The following is a 23,440-nucleotide window of genomic DNA, read 5'->3' as shown; positions in this document are numbered from 1 at the left end:
TGGCAAATGGAGTATAATGTGGGAAAGTGGGAAATTGTCTACTTTAGCAGGAAGAATAAAAAAGCATATTATCTAAATGGTGAGAGATTGCAGAGCTCTGAGATGCAGAGCATGAATTTCAAAAGGTTAGCATGCAGGTACAGACCGTAATTAGGAAAGCTAATAGGATGTTATTGTTTATCGCAAGGGGAATTGAGTACAAAAGTCAGGAGGTTATGCTTCAACTATACAGGGCATTGGTGCTATGTCCAGACTGGCCAAGAGAGTGTGGGAAAATGGCACACTGACACGGAACACAAAAGTCCGAGTGTATCAGGCCTGTGTCCTCAGTACCTTGCTCTATGGCAGCGAGGCCTGGACAACGTATGCCAGCCAAGAGCGACGTCTCAATTCATTCCATCTTCGCTGCCTCCGGAGAATACTTGGCATCAGGTGGCAGGACCGTAGCTCCAACACAGAAGTCCTCGAGGCGGCCAACATCCCCAGCATATACACCCTACTAAGCTAGCGACGCCTGAGATGGCTTGGCCATGTGAGCCACATGGAAGATGGCAGGATCCCCAAAGACACATTGTACAGCGAGCTCGCCACTGGTATCAGACCCACCGGCCGTCCACGTCTCCGCTTTAAAGACATCTGCAAACGCGACATGAAATCCTGTGACATTGATCACAAGTCGTGGGAGTCAGTTGCCAGCATTTGCCAGAGCTGGCGGGCAGCCATAAAGACAGGGCTAAAATGTGGCAAGTCGAAGAGACTTAGTAGTTGGCAGGAAAAAAGACAGAGGCGCAAGGGGAGAGCCAACTGTGCAACAGCCCCGACAAACAAATTTCTCTGCAGCACCTGTGGAAGAGCCTGTCACTCTAGAATTGGCCTTTATAGCCACTCCAGGCGCTGCTTCACAAATCACTGACCACCTCCAGGCGCGTATCCATTGTCTCTCGAGATAAGGAGGTCCAAAAGAAAAAGAAAGAAAATACAGGGCATTGGTGAGACCACATCTGGAGTACTGTGTACAGTACTGGTCAGGATGTAAATGCATTGGAGGCAATACAGAGAAGGTTCACTAGACTAATGCCTGGAATGGGCGGGCTGTCTTACAAGGAAAAATTGGACAGGCTAGGCTTATGTCTGCTGAAATTTAGAAGAGTAAGAGGCAACTTGACTGAAACACATAGGATACTGAGGGGTCTTGACAGGTTGGATGTGGAAAGGATGTTTCCCCTTGTGGGAGAAGATAGAACTGGGGTCACTGTTTAAAAATAAGGGGTTGTCCATTTAAGACAGAGATGAGGAGAGATTTTTTCTCTCAGAGGGTCGTGAGTCTTTGGAATTCTCTTTCTCAAAAGCCGGTGGAAACCGAGTCTTTCAATATCTTTAAGGAAGAGGTAGATAGATTCTTGATAAGCAAGGGGGCGGAGGGTTATTGGGGGTAGGTGGAAATGCGGAGTAATCAGTTCACCATGTACTTAGTGAATGGCGGAGCAGGCTCGAAGGACCGACTGGCCTACTCCTGCTCCTAATTCGTATGTTCGTATTGCCTCAGGCATAGATCCTGGTGGGTCTGCTTTCCAGGTCAGCCTTCCATCTTCCACCCTTGATAGACTTGAGCTCATCCAAAACTCTGCTGCCTGTGTCTTACTTGAACCAAGTCCCATTACCAATAACTCTTTTCTTGCTGATTTACACTGGCTTGATTTTAAAATAATCATCCTCATGTTCGAACCTCTCCATGGTCTTGTCCGTCCATATCTCTGTACCCCTCTCCAGTGCTACAACCTCCGAGATCTCTGAGCTCCTCCAATGCTGGCCTCTTGTGCACCCCTGATTTTCTTTGATCTACTATTGGTAGCAGTGCCTTCACCTGGCTAGACCCTAAGCTCTGGAATTGCCTTCCTAAATTTCCCTAACTTTCTCTCTTCCTTTAAGAAGCTCCTTAAAACCTGCCTCTTTGGTCAGGCGAATGAAAAAATCAGATGGGCGGAGGTAGCCTAGATGAGGAGTACATAGAATGTCAGGCTAATGTTCACCTGTTCTAATATCTCCTTATGTGGCTCAGTGTCAAATTGTATTTGATAAAACTCTTGTGAGGTACATTGGGATGTTTTACTACATGAAAGGTGCTATATGAATGCAAGGTGCTGTTGGCTGCACTGCAATCTGATGTCAGTTGGGGTGGGGACAACATTAATGACAACTGCAGGGCAGGCCACAGACACAGTGGGCATATCTGTCGCGGTTACTCACTCCAAGAAGTGGTAATGGCTGGGCTCCATTCACTTGGAATCACTGAATCACATGGTCAAGCAATCATTAGGCAAGGATTCAAAGATTTCATAGAGCATAACCATTATCTACTCAAGCCAATCATTTTATCATGCGAGGAGATGGACTCCAAATGGTGATATTTGTCGATAAGCACAGGAGTGGCAATGATGGTAGTGGCAAAGATAGGCTGCCACAAACAATGCCTCGCAGGTGGTTGTGAAAGGTGCATCAGTGTTGTTTGCAGATGCAGGAAGCAGGCCCTCCGAATCACAAGCAACTTGCCAGAGACACACCATTGCTGCTCCCATAATTAGGAGAGTGCTTAGGAGTAGGACACAGGCACCACCAAAATGCAAACTTCAAGAAGTAAACACTGAAAAAATAAACTGAAGAAAGATTAGCCTAGCTGTTGCTGTTGTTGATTTTAGTGTAACAACACTTGGGAGGTAACTTTCCTCAGGGTTTCTCCTCTCTGCTATCACAATTTACACTGAAGCTCGGTGTGAACAGGGTTTCCGCCAGTTATGGCAGAACTTCAAGGAAATTCATGCCCTTTAAATGTTTGTGTCTACTATTTTGATTTGTATCAATCTGGTTAACGCCTCCATTAAAATAAGTAATGTTATAACAGTTGCGATACTGTTTGACCTTTGTCCTTAGAATTCTAACCATGACACCTCCTTCAAACTTCCCCTGTCTGTGATAAGCTGTTAATCATGATATTTATGCTCCAGTTGCTGAAGATTTGTATCTTGGTATGCCGTGCCATTTTGAAGACATTGCACGGCTGATGAAACAGATTTCTGAAGTCCTTCATGCAGTTCGTGGGCAAAGCTGAATGGGTAAAGGTGCCAATAGTTTCCTTGGTTGTAATTATATTCAATAGGAAGTTACTGTAGTTAATGGCAGAGCTCACTGGGTGCTCTGGCCTATATGACTGCTCCCATAGTTATCTTCCTGGCTGCAGTGGTATATCTGCCCTTGATAATTCTGACACAACTGCGTCCTTCTGTGTGCCACAGCTTCCTGCTGCTCCTTTGCCCAGTTTGCAGTGAGATCTCTTCCCATGACACATAGCATTCACTTACAATTGTCTTTACCTCCTTTGGATATATTCTATTGCCCCCTGCATCACCCCTCTCCCCCTCCATCCCCCCCCCCCCCCCACCCCATACCCATCTCATCTCTGACCAGTTGAAGCATCTAAAGCTTTGGCTTAGCACTCAAAATGAGGGCCCTAGTTTGTGTGTATATTCTTGTATCTGATCTCTCCTGGGTTATTGTAAGGAAAGGGTTAATCAGACTGAAATCTACTATTAATAATTTCTCTTTATACTGTGTTAACATTTAGCCTTTGCCTGTTAAAGAGGGAAGTTTCAAGTGCTTCAGGAAATTGAGTCAGAGCTGATCCTGCAGGAATGATCAGTTTCAAGATGAAGTAATGAGGAGGCAGTGGTGTGGTGGTAATGTCACTAGAATAGTACTCCAGAGCCCAAGCTAATGCACTAGGGACATGGGCTCGAATCCCGACATGACAGATGGTAAAATTTTAATTCAATTAATAAATCTGAAATGCTCACATCTCTGTCCTGGGATGCTGCAGTGTTCCAGCGAACATCAACGCAAGCTCGAGGAACAGCATCTCATTTACCGATTAGGCACACTACAGCCTGCCGGACTGAACATTGAATTCAATAATTTCAGAGCATGACGGGCCCCACCCCCCCCCCCCCCTCTTTTATGTTTAGTTTTTTAATTTTTTTTTCTTTTTTCTTTTTTATTTGGTTATTTTATATTAGGTTTTTTAGTGTATTTAGTTTGTTTCTACTGTGCCTACCCAGAGTTTCTGATTTTTAAATTTTTTTTAAATGTTTGTGCTTGGTGTGCTTTGTGCTTTACAGTCTATTCACACCCTCTCTGTACTAACTCTGTCTTTCAGCGCACGATTAACATACTGTTTGCCTTCGTTCCATGACCTTCTGGTCAGTTATTCTCTGTGACCTTGTCCAATGAACATCTCTTTTGTTATCTCTTGCCCCACCCCCCCGCTTTACTTGCTTAAAATCTTTTACATTTCTAATATTTGTCAGTTTTGAAGAAGGGTCACTGACCTGAAACATTAACTCTGCTTCTCTCTCCACAGATGCTGCCAGACCTGCTGAGTATTTCCAGCATTTCTTGTTTTTACTGCAGCAAGAACAACCAGTTGCATTTGCATCCAGGGCATTAACGCAAATGGAACAATGCTACGCTCAGATCGAGAAAGAGTGCCTGGCTATTGCCTTTGCTTGTGAGCATTTTCATCAATACCTACTTGGAAGAGACAAAGTGACAGTCGAGTCCGACTACAAGCTACTTCAAAGCATTTTCCTCAAGCCTCTACTATCTTCTCCAAAGCGTCTGCAAAGAATGTTACTCTGGTTCCAGAGATATCATCTGGACATGACATACAAGCAAGGGAAACAGATGTACATTGCTGACATGCTGTTTAGAGCTGCAATCCCTATGAAGAAAGTACAGGATGCTGTGACAGTGAAATCTTCCAGATCCAATGTGAAGCTGCAGTTCGACATGCTCTGGAAGTCATCAACCCAGCAGAGACATTCATTCTGACAGACAAGCACCTTGCTCAAATCAAGCGAGCAACCCAACAAGATCCAACTCTCCAAGTGTTGCAAGAAGTAGTGATGAAAGAATGGCCTGAAAGCATCAAGGACACTCCTGTGGTCACAAGAGCATATTGGGCTTACAGAGATGAATTGACAGCCCAAGATGACATCTTGTACAAAGGAAATAGAGTCATTATCCCTAAAGAGTTGAGAGGAGAGACGCTAAAGCGCATCCATGTAAGCCACCAAGGAATTGAGTCGAGTCTGAGGGGAAGACAAGAGAAGTGCTCTACTGGCCAAACGTGAGCAATGAAATCAAGGACCACATCAGCCAGTGCAGTGCGTGTAACAAGTACCAAGCTAAACAAGCTGAAGAGCCGCTGTTGACATATGACATCCCAGACAGACCATGGATGAAGCTGGGAGTAGACCTCTTCACTCTCACAGGAACTGATTATCTTGTCACCGTAGACTACTTTTCTGACTACTGGGAGGTAAACCAGCTGACCTCAAAGACTACCGGTGAGATTGTAGAATGCATGAAAGCACACTTCATTCATTACAGCATTCCAGATATTGTAATGAGCGACAATGGCCCTCAGTTCACAAGTGAAGAATTCAGCCTCTTTGTAAAGGATTGGGAAATTCTACACCATACATCATATCCACACTATTCCCAATCAAATGGAAAGGCTGAGGCAGCAGTGAAAATCACCAAAGGAATCATGAAGAAATCGAACAAATCTGGCACAGATGTATACAAAGCAATCCTCGAGTGGAGAAACATGGTAAGTAGTCCAGTACAAAGACTAATGTCATGCCGCACCCAAACTACTCTTCCAATAGCAAAAAAGCTACTGAAGCCAGAAGGAGTAACAGGTGTGAGTGACAAAATCAAGGTGAAACGGCAAAAAGTCAAATTCCACTTTAACAAAACTGCCAATCCATTGCCAGAATTGAGCATTGGAGAGCCAGTCAGGGTACAAACTTTCAATGCTCGCAAAAAGAGTCAGCCCAAGTGGCAACTGGGGACCTGTGTAGAGCAGTTGTCACCTCAATCGTATGCGGTGGAACAGCCAGATATATCATCGCAAACGCAGACACATATGCACAACTGCAGAAGCTGTTCCGTCAAAGCAGGCAGCCAATCAGGAAGATGAGAATTCACCAACTGCAGAGACCACAGAATAACCAGCAGCCCCAGAGATCCACAGCAGCCCAACAACGAAAATGGAACAAGAAGTGACAAAGGAACTCGCCGGAGAAGGAAAATCAACCAGATGAACAATCAACGACAACATGCATATGCGCCATTAAGAGACCGGCATGATTTAATGACTATGTGTGCAATGCATGTGCAGAGACTGACAAGAATGATGAACTGCTAATGCATGAGAACAGCTGGGTGCATAGTGGGTAACTTGGGCAATTCACATTGTAAATGATGATGCATGCAAATTTTCTTTGTATGAAAAGGGGGATGTTTGGAATAGAAATGCAATACTGTACCAATGTTCCTCCTGGCTTGTTATAATCATGTGACCGCGACCATGAAGGATTCTGACTGGGGGCAGCCATTACAGTCAGTTTCAATTCAAGCCAGACTGGTGTACTGTGAGCTCATAACAAATAGGGCTAGAACAAACCTAGCACTTACGCTTATTTCTAGAGCAGGGTTATCCAACATACGGCCCGTGGTCCAGAATCTGGCCCGCCAAAGGTTACCATCCAGCCCGTCAAGGATGAGGAATTTCCACCAGAAATCTGCCACATCTCCTTCTGGCCTACCAAACTTTCCGTGACTGACAAAGGCTGCAGCTACTTTACCGACATGGCGGAGATGCCTCATTGCACCTCCTCCTTTACCAAGATGGCAGACGCTCTTCAGTACATTAACACCTAATCTGTACTAATGCTTTGTCTTTCAACACACCATTAACATATTGTTTGCCTTTGCTCCATGACCTTTTGGTCAGCTATGTGGCCTGGTCCAATCTACACCTTCTCCTTTGTTATCTCTTGCCCCACCCCCACCTCACTTGCTTATAACCTGTGACTTTTCTAACATTTGTCAGTTCCGAAGAAGGATCACTGACCCGAAATGTTAACTCTGCTTCTCTTTTCACAGATGCTGCCAGACCTGCTGAGTGGTTCCAGCATTTCTTGTTTTTATCTCTTCAGTACCTGATGTTCTGGCTCCTTTAGTAAGACGGCGTTGCCTGGGCTGAGCTGCCTGCCTGCCAGCACTTTCTGCCCAAACTTCCATTCCCAGTGTGGCCTTCCCAGACTTGAGCTCAGGCCCCAAGCCCAGCACTGCCTCTACCTGCAAATGGACCCGGCCTGGGCCTTGGGCTCTTCATCTCTGCCACCGTCACTGAGGAGCAGCTGCCTGAGGAGGCGGCAGAGCTCAGGCCCCAGCCCTGGGAGCAGGGTGCTGGGGTAAGCAGGCCCCGGGAGTGGGGGGGATGGGGGGGTCACAGAGGGAGGGGGGAGAAAGAGACAGAGAGAGGGAGAGAGAGAGATCAAGATCTGTCCAGAATACTCTGCATCACTACATAAAGTGTGCGAGAAGACATTGTCAACTTCTGCAAGCAAAAACAATGCTGAGAATCTCATTAAACCAGTGTTCAACATGGTGACAAGAAAGTAAGTTAATCAACTAGTCCTCTCATTTGTAGCTTGTTCACAAAAATGCACATTTTTTGTTGTTTTGATTAATAGTAAAATACATTTCTAATACCTCTATCTTTCCAAAATTTGCTCACCAGCCCCCTATGTAAGATAAAAATTGTAATGTGACCCCTCACATGAAAAGGTTGGACACCCCTGTTCTAGAAAGAGAGAACTGAAAAGTAAAGAAGTTCTGATAAACTTGTATCGAATCTTGATTAGATCACAATTGGACAACTCTGTGGAGTTTTCATCACCATATTATAATGAGGCACTGGAAAGTGTGCAAAAATAATCACAAGGATGATACCAGAATTGCAAGGTTATACATACCAGGAAAGGATGAACAGCCTGGGCCTCTTTTCTCTGAAAAAGAAAGGGCTGAAGGATGACGTAATAGAGGTCTTTAAAATTATGAAAAGGTTTGATAGAATAGATAGAGAGGCTGGGATTTTATGCTGGTGACAGGTGTCTCGACATCTGGAAAAAGTGACGCTGGGAACCCCGCATCGCCTCTTCTGTGGAAGGCCCACCAAATCTAGTGTCAATTAGAGACTTAGGCAGACAGCGGTGAGCCTTGCACAAGGTCAAGAACCCTGCAGATATAAGTCCCACCCTTGGAGAGCTGCCAGCCAATCAGAGGCCAGCAGCTCTTCCTCTGAGTAGCACCACCACACAGGTGGTGGCTGCTCCACAGGAGCACCTACACAAGGCCCAGGAGCGTTGCTGGACCCAGGCCACAGGTAGGTGAGGGCAAGAGGGATCTCATGGGGTTGGGGTTGCAGGGGAGGGTTTTGTTAGGGGGTTGATAGTAAGGGTAGGGGGTGTGACTCTCAGCAGGCCTCCCCCCACCCCACCCCGATGCCGGGTCCCTCGTTCAGGCACTAAGTGCCTCTTAATGAGGGACGTCCTCCCTGGAGCCAGGAAGCAGTCTGCACGGTTTCTCCTGCCATCCATCCCGTGCAGTGACAGAGATTCCCTCCGCACGGCTAATTGCAGCAGTGGCCGGATGAGTCTCTTAATCGGGCATTAATTGCCCAGTTCAGGGCCTCAATTAGTGAAGGGGTGGGAAGGCTTTCCCCACTGGACTTAATTTTGGCAAAGGTGGGAAGGTGGCGGGGTTCCACTCCCCTCCCCCGCCACCATCCCACCCGATTTTATACTCTCCCCACCTCCAAACCCGCCACGGGAGACAGTATAAAATTCCCCCCAGAGAGAGGGATGAGTAAAACTAGAGGCCATCAATATAAGATGTCACCAAGAAATCAAATAGGGAATTCAGAAGACACTGCTTTACCCTGAGAATGGTGAGAATATGGAACCTGCTACCAAAGAGAGTGATTGAGGCGAATAGCATTTAAGGGACGGCTAGATAAGCAAATGACGGAGAAAGGAATAAAAGGGTTGTGCTAATAAAGTTAGATGTGAATGGATGGGAGGAGACTTGAGTAGAGCATAAACTCCTGCACGGACTGTTTCTATGCTGTATATTCTAAGTAATTCCATATAACATAGCACCTTTCATGTCCTTAAAATGTCCCAAAATGCAATACAGCCAATGAAGTACTTTTCTGAAGTGAAGTTACTGCTGTAATGTAGGAGACACAGCAGCTAATTTTCACACAGCAAGCTCCCACAAATAGCAGCAAGCTAATCACCAGATCATCTATTTGAGTAACGTTGGCTGAGGGATAAGTATTGGCATTCTAATATGCACCAGAATTTCTAAGCTTCAGCCAGAGTGGGCATTTATGTATTTAAAAGTCATACTTTCCATCCTACAACCTGGCATGTGGCCGACACAGTACAACACCAGCTCCGCATTCCAATGACAGAATTGTAGATTGTAGATTGAGCCAAACTCCATCAGCTTAGCCAATCAGCCTATGGAGGGTAAAAGTGTTTGCGTTAAGCTGCCCTGGTGGCATAATTAGTGTATTCACCTGACCAGCTGTTTGCAGGAGCACACATCTGCCTGGAAATGATCTTGGCCCACTGGGGACATCTTTTTCCATCCAAAATAAAAACATAACACGTTTCCCTATGTTTTTTGCTGGAAATGAAAACATGGTTCATAATGTTTATCTAGTTCTAATTTAAAACATCCAGCCTGTCAGAATTTAGAGAAGATTTCTTTGACTGAGGTTATGTGACAAAAGAAAGGCAGCACCTGACAGGAGAACAGGACATTTAGTAACCAGATGGCTAATTAGTAATCTCATACATGTTTTAGTTTCAACAAGACTTTCAAATGGTGGCAATATTTTTATAACCGTTTAGAAAGAGGGAGAGAGAGAAAAAAAGTACAAATTGGCACAGAATCACAGGTGTTGGAGGGAAGAGAGAGAAAATTGTCCATTGACTATGGTGCCAGTTGGGAACAATTCAAGGGGTGAGCAGGTGGCAAGACCTAAGTCTTCTCTTATGTATTCCCAAGTCAGCATGGGACATCAAAAGGAAGTAGAGAGTGGGGAAATGACACTTTCTCATGCCAAGGAGGGAGAGAAAACTGGACAAGGTTTTCTAGCATACTTCAATGGTGAAGGTGCAGCAGCTTGTCGCTTTCTTTGCTGGGATTGGTTCTTACAAGAAGGAAGGAAACAGTAACTGAGGAGAAGGAGTAAATATCAAGGAGGGTGGGGCATCTTGCTGGATGGTTAAAGGATTATTGGAAGAATACCATAACGAAACCATCACCTCATGGGTGATTATCAACAACAGTGTCAATCAGAAGAAACAAAACATTTTCCTACAAATGTAACGGTCTAACTACTCCCCTTTCCCACTCGTTTTCATTAGAATTATGGGTAATTTGATCCACTAAACAACTTGAATAATATCATGAAAGTGTGGTTAGAAGAGGCGAGTGCAGGAAAATTGGCCAAGATTCCCAATTTCAAAGTTGATATGTGGACAGGATCAAACTCAGTTCTGATGTTCTCTATCATCAATTAACTCAGAAGAAAATGGTCCTCACATGGAGCGATGGACAGGTGTCACCTTTCCTCTGTGTGTTAACATGCCATTTTGATATAATGCTAGCTATTAACTGCATGACAAAATATTGATATATTTACTATTTATTGCCCGGTCCTGCATTACCCCCGATCATTTAACATTCACTGTACCTCACAATAGTTAAGGGTCCCAGCAGCTGGTTTTCTCCCCAGCTGAATCTCCTGTACCCTGCATAAACTGATTGCTTTCAGGAGAAAATCACTCAACAGAGCAGAAATTGCCATATCAAAACAAATATCAAACATAAGGTCTGGCACTATAACTACGCCAAGCAAGAGGCTGCAATCTCTCACTGGCATACAGTCAGTAGTCCAAGAAATCCTGAGGTTTCACACTAAGCAGATCATAAGCAGTACTGCACAGTGGGATGTCCTATGCAGCCACCTAAGACCAGTTCTGGGTCACACCCCTAATTGAAAGATGCAAGGCAGCATTAACCAACAGGCAAAATAGGCAAAGATGATCAGAGAGAGAGACAGGGAAGTCCCCTTCTAGTCAGGTTGTGATTGGCCAATGATATCACCGTAAGAACTGGGGGAGGGATGTTTACATCTGGCAAAGATTTAAGGCAAATCTGATTTATGATTATTTCTGTTATAATTTGACGATGAAATCCATTATTTCAATTGGGTACCTCACAGTTTCCATGTGGGCGAGGCGAGCGGGTGGGGGGGGTGGTGGGGGCAGGAGCTCCGGCATTCACTATGGCCTTTAACCCATCCCAAGTCCGGGGAACAGGGTCACTTGTACAAAGTTGATGGGCATCCATGGAATTCAGGCGGCTCTTGGCTCTTAACTCTGGCGGGAACCAGGAAACTCAGAGCAGCACCTTGGACTGGTATTTTTTGAGGTTGGAATCCATTTTGCAGAACCTGATTTCCTAACAGCAATCAGCCCTCACTGCCAGGCATGTTTTCAGTTGACCACAGCAAAGATGGATTCTGTGGGGTCGGGGGAAGGGGTCGGGGTCCTCACTCTCCCAATGAAAGGAATGAAACCGGACAGACCACCCGGCATCGACCTAGGCACCGGAAACGACAACGGCAAACCCAGCCCTGTCGACCCTGCAAAGTCCTCCTTACTAAGTTGGAGAGCTGTCCCACAGACTAGTCAAGTAACAGCCGGACATAGTCATACTCACGGAATCATACCTTACAGACAATGTCCCAGACACTGCAATCACTATCCCTGGGTATGGCCTGTCCTACTGGCAGGACAGACCCACCAGAGGTGGTGGGACAGTGGTCCACAGTAGGGAGGGAGTTGCCCTGGGAGACCTCAACATCGACTCCGGACCCCATGAAGTCTCATGGCATCAGGTCAAACATGGGCAAGGTAACCGCCTACTGATTACCACCTACCGCTCTCCCTGAGCTGACGACTCAGTACTCCTCCAAGATGAACACAACTTGGAGGAAGCACTGAGGGTGGCAAGGGCACAAAATGTACTCTGGGTGGGGGATTCAATGTTCATCATCAAGAGTAGCTCGGTAGCACCACCACTAACCGAGCTGGCCGAGTGCTAAAGGACATAGATGCTAGACTGGGTCTGCGGCAGGTGGTGAGGGAACCAACAAGAGGGGAAAACATACTTGATCTTGTCCTCACCAACCTGCCTGCCGCAGATGCATCTGTCCATGACAGTATTGGTAGGAGTGAAGCTACAACCCAGGACTATCTGCATGCAAAACTGCATAAGCAGCAGGCAATAGACAAAGCTAAGCGATCCCATAACCAAAGGATCAGATCTAAGCTCTGCAGTCCTGCCACATCCAGCCGTGAATGGTGGTGGACAATTAAACAACTAACTGGAAGAGGTGGCTCCACAAATATCCCCAACCTCAATGATGGAGGAGCCCAGCACATCAGTGCGAAATATAAGGCTGAAGCATTTGTGACAATCTTCAGCCAGAAGTGCCAAGTTGATGATCCATCTGGACCTCCTCCTGAAGTCCCCAGCATCACAAATGCCAGTCTTCAGCCAATTCGATTCACTCCGCGTGATATCAAGAAACAACTGAAGGCATTCGATACTGCAAAGGCTATGAGTGACAATATTCCGGCAATAGTACTGAAGACCTGTACTCCAGAACTTGCTGCACCCCTAGCCAAGCTGTTCCAGTAGAGCTACAACACTGGCATCTACCCGGCAACGTGGAAAATTGCCTAGGTATGTCCTGTACACAAAAGGCAGGACAAGTCCAACCCGGCCAATTACTGCCCCATCAGTCTACTCACAATTATCAGCAAAGTGATGGAAGGTGTCATCAACAGTGCCATCAAGTGGCACTTTCTTAGCAATAACCTGCTCAGTGATACCCAGTTTGGGTTCTGCCAGGGCCACTCAGCTCCTGACCTCATTACAGCCTTGGTGCAAACATGGACAAAAGAGCTAAACTCAAGAGGTGAGGTGAGAGTGACTGCCCTTCAAATCAAGGCAGCATTTGACCGAGTATGGCATCAAGGAGCCCTGGAAAAAATTAAGTCAATGGAAATCAGTGGGAAAACTCTCTGCTGGTTGGAGTCATACCTAGCGCAAAGAAAGATGGTTGTGGTTGTTGGAGGTCAATCATCTCAGCTCCAGGACATCACTCCAGGAGTTCATCAGGGTAGTTTCCTAGGCCCAACCATCTTCAGCTGCTTCATCAGTGACCTTCCTTCAATCATAAGGTCAGAAGTGAGGATGTTCGCTGATGATTGCACAATGTTCAGCACCAGTCGCGACTCCTCAAATACTGAAGCAGTCTGTGTAGAAATGCAGCAAGTCCTGGACAATATCCAGGCTTGGTCTGATAAGTGGCAAGTAACATTTGCGCCACACAAGTGCCAGGCAATGACCATCTCCAACAAGAGAGAATCTAACCATCTCCCCTTGACATTCAATGGCATTACCATTGCTGAATCCCCCACTATCAACATCCTAGGGGCTACCATTGACCAGAAACTGAACTGGAGTAGCCATATAAATACCGTGGCTACAAGAACAGGTCAGAGGCTAGGAATCCTGCAGCGAGTAACTCACCTCCTGACTCCCCAAAGCCTGTCCACCATCTACAAGGCAGAAGTCAGGAGTGTGATGGAATACTCCCCACTTGCCTGGATGGGTGCAGCTCCAACAACACTCAAGAAGCTCGGCGCCATCCAGGACAAAGCAGCCCGCTTGATTGGCACACCATCCACAAACATTCACTCCCTCCACCACTGACACACAGTGGCAGCAGTGTGTACCATCTACAAGATGCACTGCAGCAACACACCAAGCTCCTTAGACAGCACCTTCCAAACCCACCTCGAAGGACAAGAGCAAGAGATGCATGGGAACATCACCACCTGCAAGTTCCCATCCAAGTCACACACCGTCCTGACTTGGAACTATCTCGCCGTTCCTTCACTGTCGCTGGGTCAAAATCCTGGAACTCCCTTCCTAACAGCACTGTGGGTGTACCTACCTCACATGGACTACAGCGGTTCAAGAAGGCAGCTTACCACCACCTTCTCAAGGGCAATGTGAGATGGGCAATAAATGCTGGCATAGCCAGTGACGCCCACATCCCATGAATGAATAAAAAATAAACCTTGCACCAACTCATTCCCAGCAGATCTCCAAAACCAGAAATGAGAACTGGGCCCTGCCTCTCCACACCTCAGATCCCAAAAGGGCCAACGTCTTGGGAAAGGGGCAGTAAAGGCGAAAGATTTGGCAAAAGAAAGAGAATAAAAGCATGGATTCTGTTCTTTCACTCCTCACTGAATTCCTGTTATAATTTCAGAGAGCCTGCTCAGTGTGGGATCACTTTCAGGTTAAAAGGGTCAGTATACAGTACTCTGTTGATATTACCTTCAGCTCAGTTTCTCAGTTTAGAAAAAAAACTCTGATTTCACTCCTGTAACGTAGGGAGGCTAATGTCTTCCCACTGGGAAAGAAGGAACATCCCACTGAACGTAACCCCCTTCCATACTCATTTCCGAGCCAAAAGCTGCAGAAAACCAGGAACATGGATGGTGCAAAGCAGACAGAGACCAATAAATGGCTAACGGGGAGACATAACCTTCGAAGTGAGGGCTGGTGAGGGGGGGTGTGGGGGATAGCGAGGGATGATTCTTGTGTCTACCAACTTTGTTTCCAACATTACAACAGTGACTACACTTCCAAAGTATTTCATTGGCTGTAAAGTGCTTTGAGATGTCCAGTAGTTGTGAAAAACTCTATGTAACTTCAAGTCTTTCATTGCTGTTTTAAAACCGAGACATGAGCAAGACCAAATTAGTGCACGGAATGGAAAGGACCTACTTCTTGGCAGGTTCCTGGCCTGGTGGACTTGAATCAGAGAGATAGAGCTTCCCGTGGAAACAGGCGGCAGCTTTGTGTGCTAATACTGAGCAGGTCCAACTCTGCTTCTGCCCATCTACCAAAATGCAGGTAGTGCAAGTCTGAAGGGGGTCATTATCCCTGTCAATTAAAGGGATCCTCAGCTGCAGTTATGAAAAGCTGGCTGGTGGTTTGGAAAACAGTTCCATGGCAGTCGCTTGTGGCTTTGAGTTTTGAGCCTTGTCGTCTCTCAAATTTAATGTATTTGTTAAAGTCACCTGCCCTGCTGAAGTGCTCCTCATTTTTACTGATTTCACCCTCTCCTTTCAAGGTGCAGCCTCAGGTTCTGCCATCTCACCCAGATTTCTGCCTCCAGGTCGCCCAAATGACTTTGAGCAAGCACATTTCGTGCTGGCAGCTTGCCAATCAGTATTATAAAGAGGACTGATCCTGTGGACTGGGGATTCCACTGACTCCTCCAGCCAACTGTTTCCCTGTCTACCAACCACCCAATTTATACAGAATGCCAAAACAATGGTGTCGCGGGGGATTCACTCCAGGGCTACATGTCTGAAATGAAGTTCTTTTTGAATCTATAACTGGGAGTATAACAATGGTTATGTTTCACCTCTGTGAATGTTAAGCATGGTGTTTGCAATGCGCACAAACTATAGGTCAGAAGTGGGTTTAAAGCAGCTTCACTACAACAGGGAACATGCACAAAATAAAGCTGCAGCTCTCGTCCTTCTGGTGTGTTATTGTTTCAATGTTTGTGAGCTTAGCTTCACCCTCAGTTTATACTCCGCCAGTGAGGCAAATTATACTGAGGTACTGCTGACCCACACATGCTCGCTCTCCAGACAGGAGCGTGAATCATCGCCGCTAGGCATATTGAGGCCAATTGTGGAGCCCCATGCCCTGCAGCTGTCCTGAATAAGACCAGCTGCAGAGTGGTGCAGTGGTTAGCACCACAGCCTCACAGCTCCAGCAACCTGGGTTCAGTTTTAGGTACTTGCTGTGTGGAGTTTGCAAGTTCTCCCTGTGACTGTGTGGGTTTCCTTGGGGTGCTCTGGTTTCCTCCCACATGCCAAAGACTTGTGGGATAATAGGTAAATTGGCCATTGTAATTTTCCCCTAGTGTAGGTAGGTGGTAGGAGAATTGAGGGAAGGTGGGGATGGGAGAGGGAAATGGGATTAATGTAGGATTAGTATAAATGGGTGGTGTATGGTAGGCACAGACTCGGTGGGCTTAAGGGCCTGTTTCAATGCTGTATGATTCAACAGTGTGTATATCTACCCAGTATATGGGGCCATCTACATACTGTTTTAAACTCACTCAATTGTAGACAGAAAGCCTCCTCATCTTAAGTCTGTGCTTCACTTGGTCTGGACTTGCGCTGGGCTCACCTGTGACCTCGCAGATATTTTGGAACCTGCAGTCAGGTATGCCGGAGCCCCCTCTAGCATTTACATTGGTACCCATGCTTCCTTTATTTGCAATAGATAACCACCAGTACAGTTTCAGAATGATGAGGTCAAGGAACATCCAAGATGTAAACTAGACTACAAGGTGGCAATTTTAACACAGGTGACAAACTGTTGGGATCAGGCACAATATTGAATTCACACCACGCCTGAAGAAAGAGAGAGAGAGAGAGACAGAGAAAGAAAAAGAAAGGAAGACACAAAGAAGAAAATAAAGAAAAGCCTTGAATTTCTATCGCATCTTTCATGATCTCAGGATTTCCCAAAGCTTTTTACAGACAATAAAGTACTTTTGAAGTATAGTTGCTCTTGTAATGTAGGAAACTTGGCAGCTAATTTGCAAACAGCAATTGTTTGTACCTCTTTCATGGCTGTTGCCTGCACACACGATCCGCTCAAGTAGATCTGGAGAGGTTTGGCTCCCTCAATGAAGCATCGTAGATTTTCTAAACGAATGTCTGCGTGAATTGCAGTAGGATGGAATGCCACCTCTAAGGATACTTCCATTCCCGGAGAGACATAGCCCTCCACAGGAGTGATTGAAAAATGTGGCTTAAACTTCTCAATATCCCACCGAAAGCTGAAAAATAAAGGAGAAGGTTTAATTTCTGGGCGGTGCAGAGGAGGAGGAGGAACAATAACATGCATTTATATGGCATCTTTAATGTAGTAAAACATTCCAACACATGGAATTTGATACTAAATCACACTAACAGATATTTTATGAGTAGAAAATTGCCCAGGTATGTCCTGTCCACAAAAAGCAGGACACATCCATTCCAGCCAATACCACACCATCAGTCTGCTCTCAATTATCATCAGTGATGGAAGGTGATGTCAATAGTGCTATCTAGTGACACTTATTCACTGCTCACCCATACACAATTTGCATTCCACCCCAGGATCACTTAGCTCCAGACCTCATTACAGCCTTCATCCGAACACAGACAAAAGAGCTGAATTCCGGAGGTGAGGTTAGTGACTGTTCATGGCAGCAAGGCAGCATTTCACGTGTGGCACCAAGGAACCCAAACAAAATTGAAGTCAATGGGAATTGGGGGAAAACTCTCCACTGGTTGGAGTCATGTGGTTGTTGGAGGCCAATCATCTCAGCCCCAGGACATTGCCATAGGAGTTCCTCAGGATAAGTGTCCTAGGCTCAACCATTTTCAGCTGCTTCATCAATTCCTTCACCTTCCCTCCCATCATAAGATCAGAAGTGGGGATGTTCCGTGATGATTGCACAGCCTTTAGTTCCATTAGCAAGTCTTCAGATAAGGAAACAATCTGTGCCCGCATGTAACAAGACCTGGACAACATTCAGACTTGGGCTAATAAAGAACAAAGAACAGTACAGCACAGGAACAGGTCATTCGGCCCTTCAAGTCCGCGCCGATCATGATGCCTGCCTAAACTAAAACCTTCTGCACTTCCGGGGTCCGTATCCCTCTATTCCCATCCTATTCATGTATTTAAATTTTTTTTCCCCCTGTGCTTGTTGACCTACACTATTTCCTGATTAAGCAATATCTCGATTTAAAAATTCTTACCCTTGTTTTCAAATCCCTCCATGGCCTCAACCCTCCCCATCTTAGTAATCTCCCCCAGCTCTACGATCCTCTGAGATCTCTGCACTCCTCCAATTCTGGCCTCGTGAGCATCCCCAATTTTAATTGCTCCACCATTGGTGGCTGTTCCTTCAGGTGCCTGGGCTGTGAGCTCTGGAATTCCCTCCCTAAACCTCTCCACCTCTAATAAGTGGCAAGTAACATTTGCACCACACAAGTGTCAGGCAATGACCATCTCCTTGACATTCAACAGCATTACCATCACTGAAATCCCCCATCATCAACATTCTGAGGCTTTTCATTGACCAGAAACTGAACTGGAACAGCCACATAAATATTGTGACTACAAGAGCAAGTGCGGGGCTTGGAATTCTGTGGCAAGTGACTCATCTCCTAACTCCCCAAAACCTTTCCACCATCTACAAGGTGCAAGTCAGGAATGTGATGGACAACTTTCTATTTGCCTGGATGAGTGCAGCCTGAACACTCAAGAAGCTCAACACCATTCAGGACAAACAGCCTGCTTATTTGGCTCCCCATCCACCACCTTAAACATTCACTCCCTCTACCACCGGCACACATCTACAAGGTGCACTGCAGCAACTCGCCAAGTCTTCTTCAACAGCATCTTTCAAACCTGCAACCCTACTGCCTAGAAGGACAAAGTCAGCAGACACATTGGATCACCATCTCCTGCAAGTTCTCCTCCAACTTGCACATCATCCTAACTTGGAACTATAATCGCCATTCATTCACTGTCACTCAGTCAAAATCCTGGAACTTCCTCCCTAACAGCACTGGGGGTGTACCTATGCCACACAGACTGCAGTGGTTCAAGATGGCAGCTCACCATTATCTTCTCAAGGACAATTAGGGTGGGCAATAAATGCTGGTCTTGCCAGTGATGCTCACATCCCATGAACAAATATAAAAAGACAGGGCATCTGTTTAATGTCTCATTCAAAAGGCAGCACCTCTGATGGTGCAGTACTCTCTCAGTACTGGCACCAAAAGTGTCAGGCTGGTATTTGTGCTCAAGTCTCTGGAGTGGGGCTTGAACCCACAACATTCAGACTCAGAGTGAGACCCAGTCAGCCACAGCTAACATCGAAAGAGAGAGTGACCATGAACAGGTGAGCAGAGTCCTGATGTTAAGGTTAAGGTGAACTGTAAGATCCCCAAATGGGCACAGTCTCCCATTTAAACAGAATATTCCACGCTAGTTATGAACCATGTACCTTGCCCCAATGTCTCCAACATTCTGTATCATGAGCAGCCGAGTGGCTTGGCTATGGAGAACGACAGCTCCGAATGCAATGCAGTCCTGGTCCAGTGTGATCTCGATTCCCTGGCAGCATCCTCGTATCACAAATAGGGGCTTAGACACACCTGTGCACTCTATCATCACTTCCTCTGCAAATTGGGGAATTCGGCAAACTGGGGAGAAGGTCACCACCACATTGCAAGTGCCTCCTCTTGCATTCAGCTTGATGCTGCCAGTTGGCGACAGACTTAGAACCTGAAAAAGATAAAAGTGAAGCTAGTGGACAGCAAGTGCAAGTTAAATGAACCCCTGAAACTGTAAATGTGACTTCACTGACTTAGAAACACTTTCACTGTTTTACTCTTCTAGTTACTGCCAACCAACCAAAGCCATTCTTCCTTCAGTGAGGTGATGGTGGCAGCTTGGCACAGACATTTTCATGTGCAACATCAGTGCCATTCTGTAATGGGCTATGGTATAGTGCTTATAGTGTTATATGCCCAATGTGCCTAATCTCCCAGATTAGCCCAGGCCGACTGGCTACAAAATTCAGTTGTGTAGCATCTGGATTTTTGGTGCTATGGATGCTGTTTCAGGGCCAAAATGGCAACTGTGTCATACAAGCACACGACTTGTGCAGGCACTGGGAGCGTACACTGGAAGTAGGCAAAATAGGCAAATCCTGATGCCAGAATTGACTCCAGTGGTGCCATTTGCAACCTCAATGCTACAACGAATGCCCTCTCTTTGCAGTACATGCATTCAGCAGCAGAAAGGAACCTCCACCAGCACTATTCAAAGGGATCAACAACCACTTTCAGGTTAGTTATTGATTGATTTGTATTGGCTGTTGCTGAGCTAGTCGAAGTGCTTGGAGATTAGTACTGCAGTTGGTGAAGTCTACAGGGACAAAGTGTGGCACATGGTGACAGTCTTGTTTCTCACTTCAAGGATTTGTTCAGACTACTTGTTCCCAGCCATGGGTGTAGTTTCAATCTCACTTGGCCTGCAGCATGACAGGGAGATGAGCAGAGATGACACAGAGGAGGACAAGCTGCTGAAAGAGGAAAAAGGAAAAAGGAGAAAAGGGAGAAGGGTGCTCATCAGAAAGCCAAATCCAGCCAGGGTCTTCAGGGAGTAATTCTCCTACCTCAACCTAAGCCAAAAACAGGGTGTGCAACGTCTCTGTTTCATGAAGGAAGTGCTCACTGACATTTGCCATGAGGCAGATCTACAGCCTCAAAGCAGAGCATAAAAGGTGACTGTAGCAATGAACATGTTGAAATTGTTCCAGGCTGCAGCAGGCGATATCTCAAATTCTCACAGTTCCCCGTCCACTGTTGTATGAGGGAGATAACTGACGTTATGTATACAAAGTGAAGGGAACACTGCATTGTTCTTTTCCAGAGAGAAGCAGAGGAGCATGCATATGGCTTTGACAGGATAGCAGGCTTCCTTATGGTGCAGGATGCCACAGACTGCCCAAAATCTGCTTTGCAGGTGCTACATATAAATTTAAAGATTAACCATAACCACAAAGGGTTGCACTCCCTCAATGTCCAGCTGGTGGGTGAACATATGAAACACATCAGGCTTGTCAATGTCCAGTATCCTGGCTGCAGTCATGGTGTCTTTATTCTGTGCCAATCCGTTCTATCGTCAGCATTTGCAGCACTGGCAGAGACCAGAGGTTGGCCACTGCTGGCAGGGATTATCTACTAATCACCTTGTTCATGACTCCACATATGTAGCAAGAGACATGATGCCACACAAAATGTCATCAAGCAGACCACTGGGATGCTTAAGTAACACATTTGCTGCTTGGACCACACTGGAGGACCCCTGCAGTACTCCTCCGAGCACGCATCACAATTTGTTGTGGTCTGCTGCATCTTGCACAACCCGATCAGGAAGTCATAGCCACCAAGTGAACAGCTGAGGAGGTTGAGGAGGTGTAGGAAGGGGAGGGGAAGGCAACCAAAACACCCCATTTTTGGCTGTGCTGAACGGGATTGGTTCATCCAACTGGGCGCCAGTGAACACAACTGGATGTGGTTGACTTATGGTGCAGGATGCACTATAATGTGGTTGACTCTTACATGCCCTCTGAAATGGCCTAGCAATCCACTCAGTTGTATCTAACCGCTATGAAGTCAATAAAAAGGAATGAAACCGGACGGACCACCCAGCATCGACCTAGGCACCGGAAACTACAACGGCAAACCCAGCCCTGTTGACCCTGCAAAGTCCTCCTTACTAACATCTGGGGACTTGTGCCAAAGTTGGGAGAGCTGTCCCACAGACTAGTCAAGCAACAGCCTGACATAGTCATACTCACGGTATCATACCTTACAGACAATGTCCCAGACACTGCCATCACCATCCCCGGGTAGGCCCTGTCCCACCGACATGACAGACCCAGCAGAGGTGATGGCACAGTGTTCTACAGTCGTGAGGGAGTTGTCCTGGGAGTCCTCAATATCGACTCTGGATCCCATGAAGTCTCATGGCATCAGGTCAAACATGGGCAAGGGAACCTCCTGCTGATTACCACCTACCGCCCTTCCTCAGCTGATGAGTCAGCACTCCTCCATGTTGAACAGCACTTGGAGGAAGCACTGAGGGCGGTGATGGCACAGAATGTACTCTGGGAGGGGGACTTCAAAGTCCATCACCAAGAGTGGCTCAGTAGCACCACTACTGACCGAGCTGGCCAAGTCCGAAAGGATTTATCTGCGAGACTGGGTATGCAGCAGGTGGTGAGGGAACCAAGAGGGAAAAACATAGTTGACCTCGTCCTCACCAATCTGCCTGCCGCAGATGCATCTGTCCACGTCAGTATTGGTTGGAGTGACCACCACACAGTCGTTGTGGAGACGAAGTCCCGCCTTCATATTGAGGATACCCTCCTTTGTGTTGTGTGGCACTACCACCGTGCTAAATGGGACAGATTTCAAACAGATCTAGCAATGCAAAACTGGGCATCCATGAGGCGATGTGGGCCATCAGCAGCAGCAGAATTGTATTCAACCACAATCTGTAACCTCATGGCCCAACATATCCCTGATTCCACCATTACCATCAAGCCAGGAGACCAACCCTGGTTCAATGAAGAGTGCAGGAGGGCATGCCAGGAGTAGCACCAGGCACACCTCAAAATGAGGTGTCAACCTGGTGAAGCTACAACACAGGACTACTTGCATGCCAAACTGCGTAAGCAGCATGTGATAGACAGAGCTAAGTGATCCCATAACCAACAGATCAGAAGTAAGCTCTGCAGTCCTGCCACATCCAGCTGTGAATGGTGGTGGACAATTAAACAACTAACTGGAGGAGGTGGCTCCACAAATATCCCCATCCTCAATGATGGGGGAGCCCAGCACATCAATGCGAAAGATAAGGCTGAAGCATTTGCAACAATCTTCAGCCAGAAGTGCCGAGTTGATGATCCATCTTGGCCTCCTCCTGAAGTCCCCAGCATCACAGATGCCATATTTCAGCCAATTCGATTCACTCCGCGTGATATCAAGAAACGACTGAAGGCACTGGATACTGCAAAGACTATGGGCCCTGACAATATTCTGGCAATAGAACTGAAGACCTGTGCTCCAGAACCTGACGCACCCCTATCCAAGCTGTTCCGGTATAGCTACAACACTGGCATCTACCGGGCAATGTGGAAAATTGCCCAGGTATGTCCTGTACACAAAAAGCAGGACAAGTCCAACCCGGCCAACTACCGCCCCATCAGCCTACTCTCAATCATCAGTAAAGTGATGGATGGTGTCACCAACAGTGTCATCAAGTGGCACTTGCTTAGCAACAACCTGCTCAGTGACTCTCAGTTTGGGTTCTGCCAGGGCCAATCAGATCCAGACCTCATGACAGCCTTGGTTCAAACATGGTCAAAAGAGCCGAACTCAAGAGGTGAGGTGAGAGTGACTGCCCTTGACATCAAGGCAGCTTTTGACCGAGTATGGCATCAAGGAGCCCTAGCAAAACTGAGGTCAATGGGAATCAGGGGGGAAACACTCCACTGGCTGGAGTTATACCGAGCACAAAGGAAGATGGTTGTGGTTGTTGGAGGTCAATCATCTCAGCTCCAGGACATCACTGAAGGAGTTCCTCAGGGTAGTGTCCTAGGCCCAACCATCTTCAGCTGCTTCATCAATGACCTTCCTTCAATCATTAGGTCAGAAGTGGGGATGTTCGCTGATGATTGCACAATGTTCAGCACCATTCATGACTC

At 46.5% G+C, this 23,440-nt stretch overlaps 1 protein-coding gene across 1 annotated transcript in view; it reads right to left on the bottom strand.

The window, feature by feature from the left end:
- Positions 1–23,440, bottom strand: part of hydin (HYDIN axonemal central pair apparatus protein) — a 1,234,740-nt gene that overhangs the window by 46,069 nt on the left and 1,165,231 nt on the right. The window contains exons 80-81 of the mRNA XM_068049816.1: positions 19,166–19,446; positions 16,720–16,939 (exon numbers count right to left, since the gene is read on the bottom strand). Coding sequence (XP_067905917.1) covers positions 16,720–16,939; positions 19,166–19,446 — 501 coding nt within the window. The remainder of the gene's footprint in view (positions 1–16,719; positions 16,940–19,165; positions 19,447–23,440) is intronic.

The sequence above is a fragment of the Heterodontus francisci genome, chromosome 17, assembly GCF_036365525.1.
Source record: "Heterodontus francisci isolate sHetFra1 chromosome 17, sHetFra1.hap1, whole genome shotgun sequence".
NCBI lineage: Eukaryota > Metazoa > Chordata > Chondrichthyes > Heterodontiformes > Heterodontidae > Heterodontus > Heterodontus francisci.
Note: the sequence above shows the minus strand (reverse complement) of the source record. Positions and strands in the feature narration are given on the sequence as shown.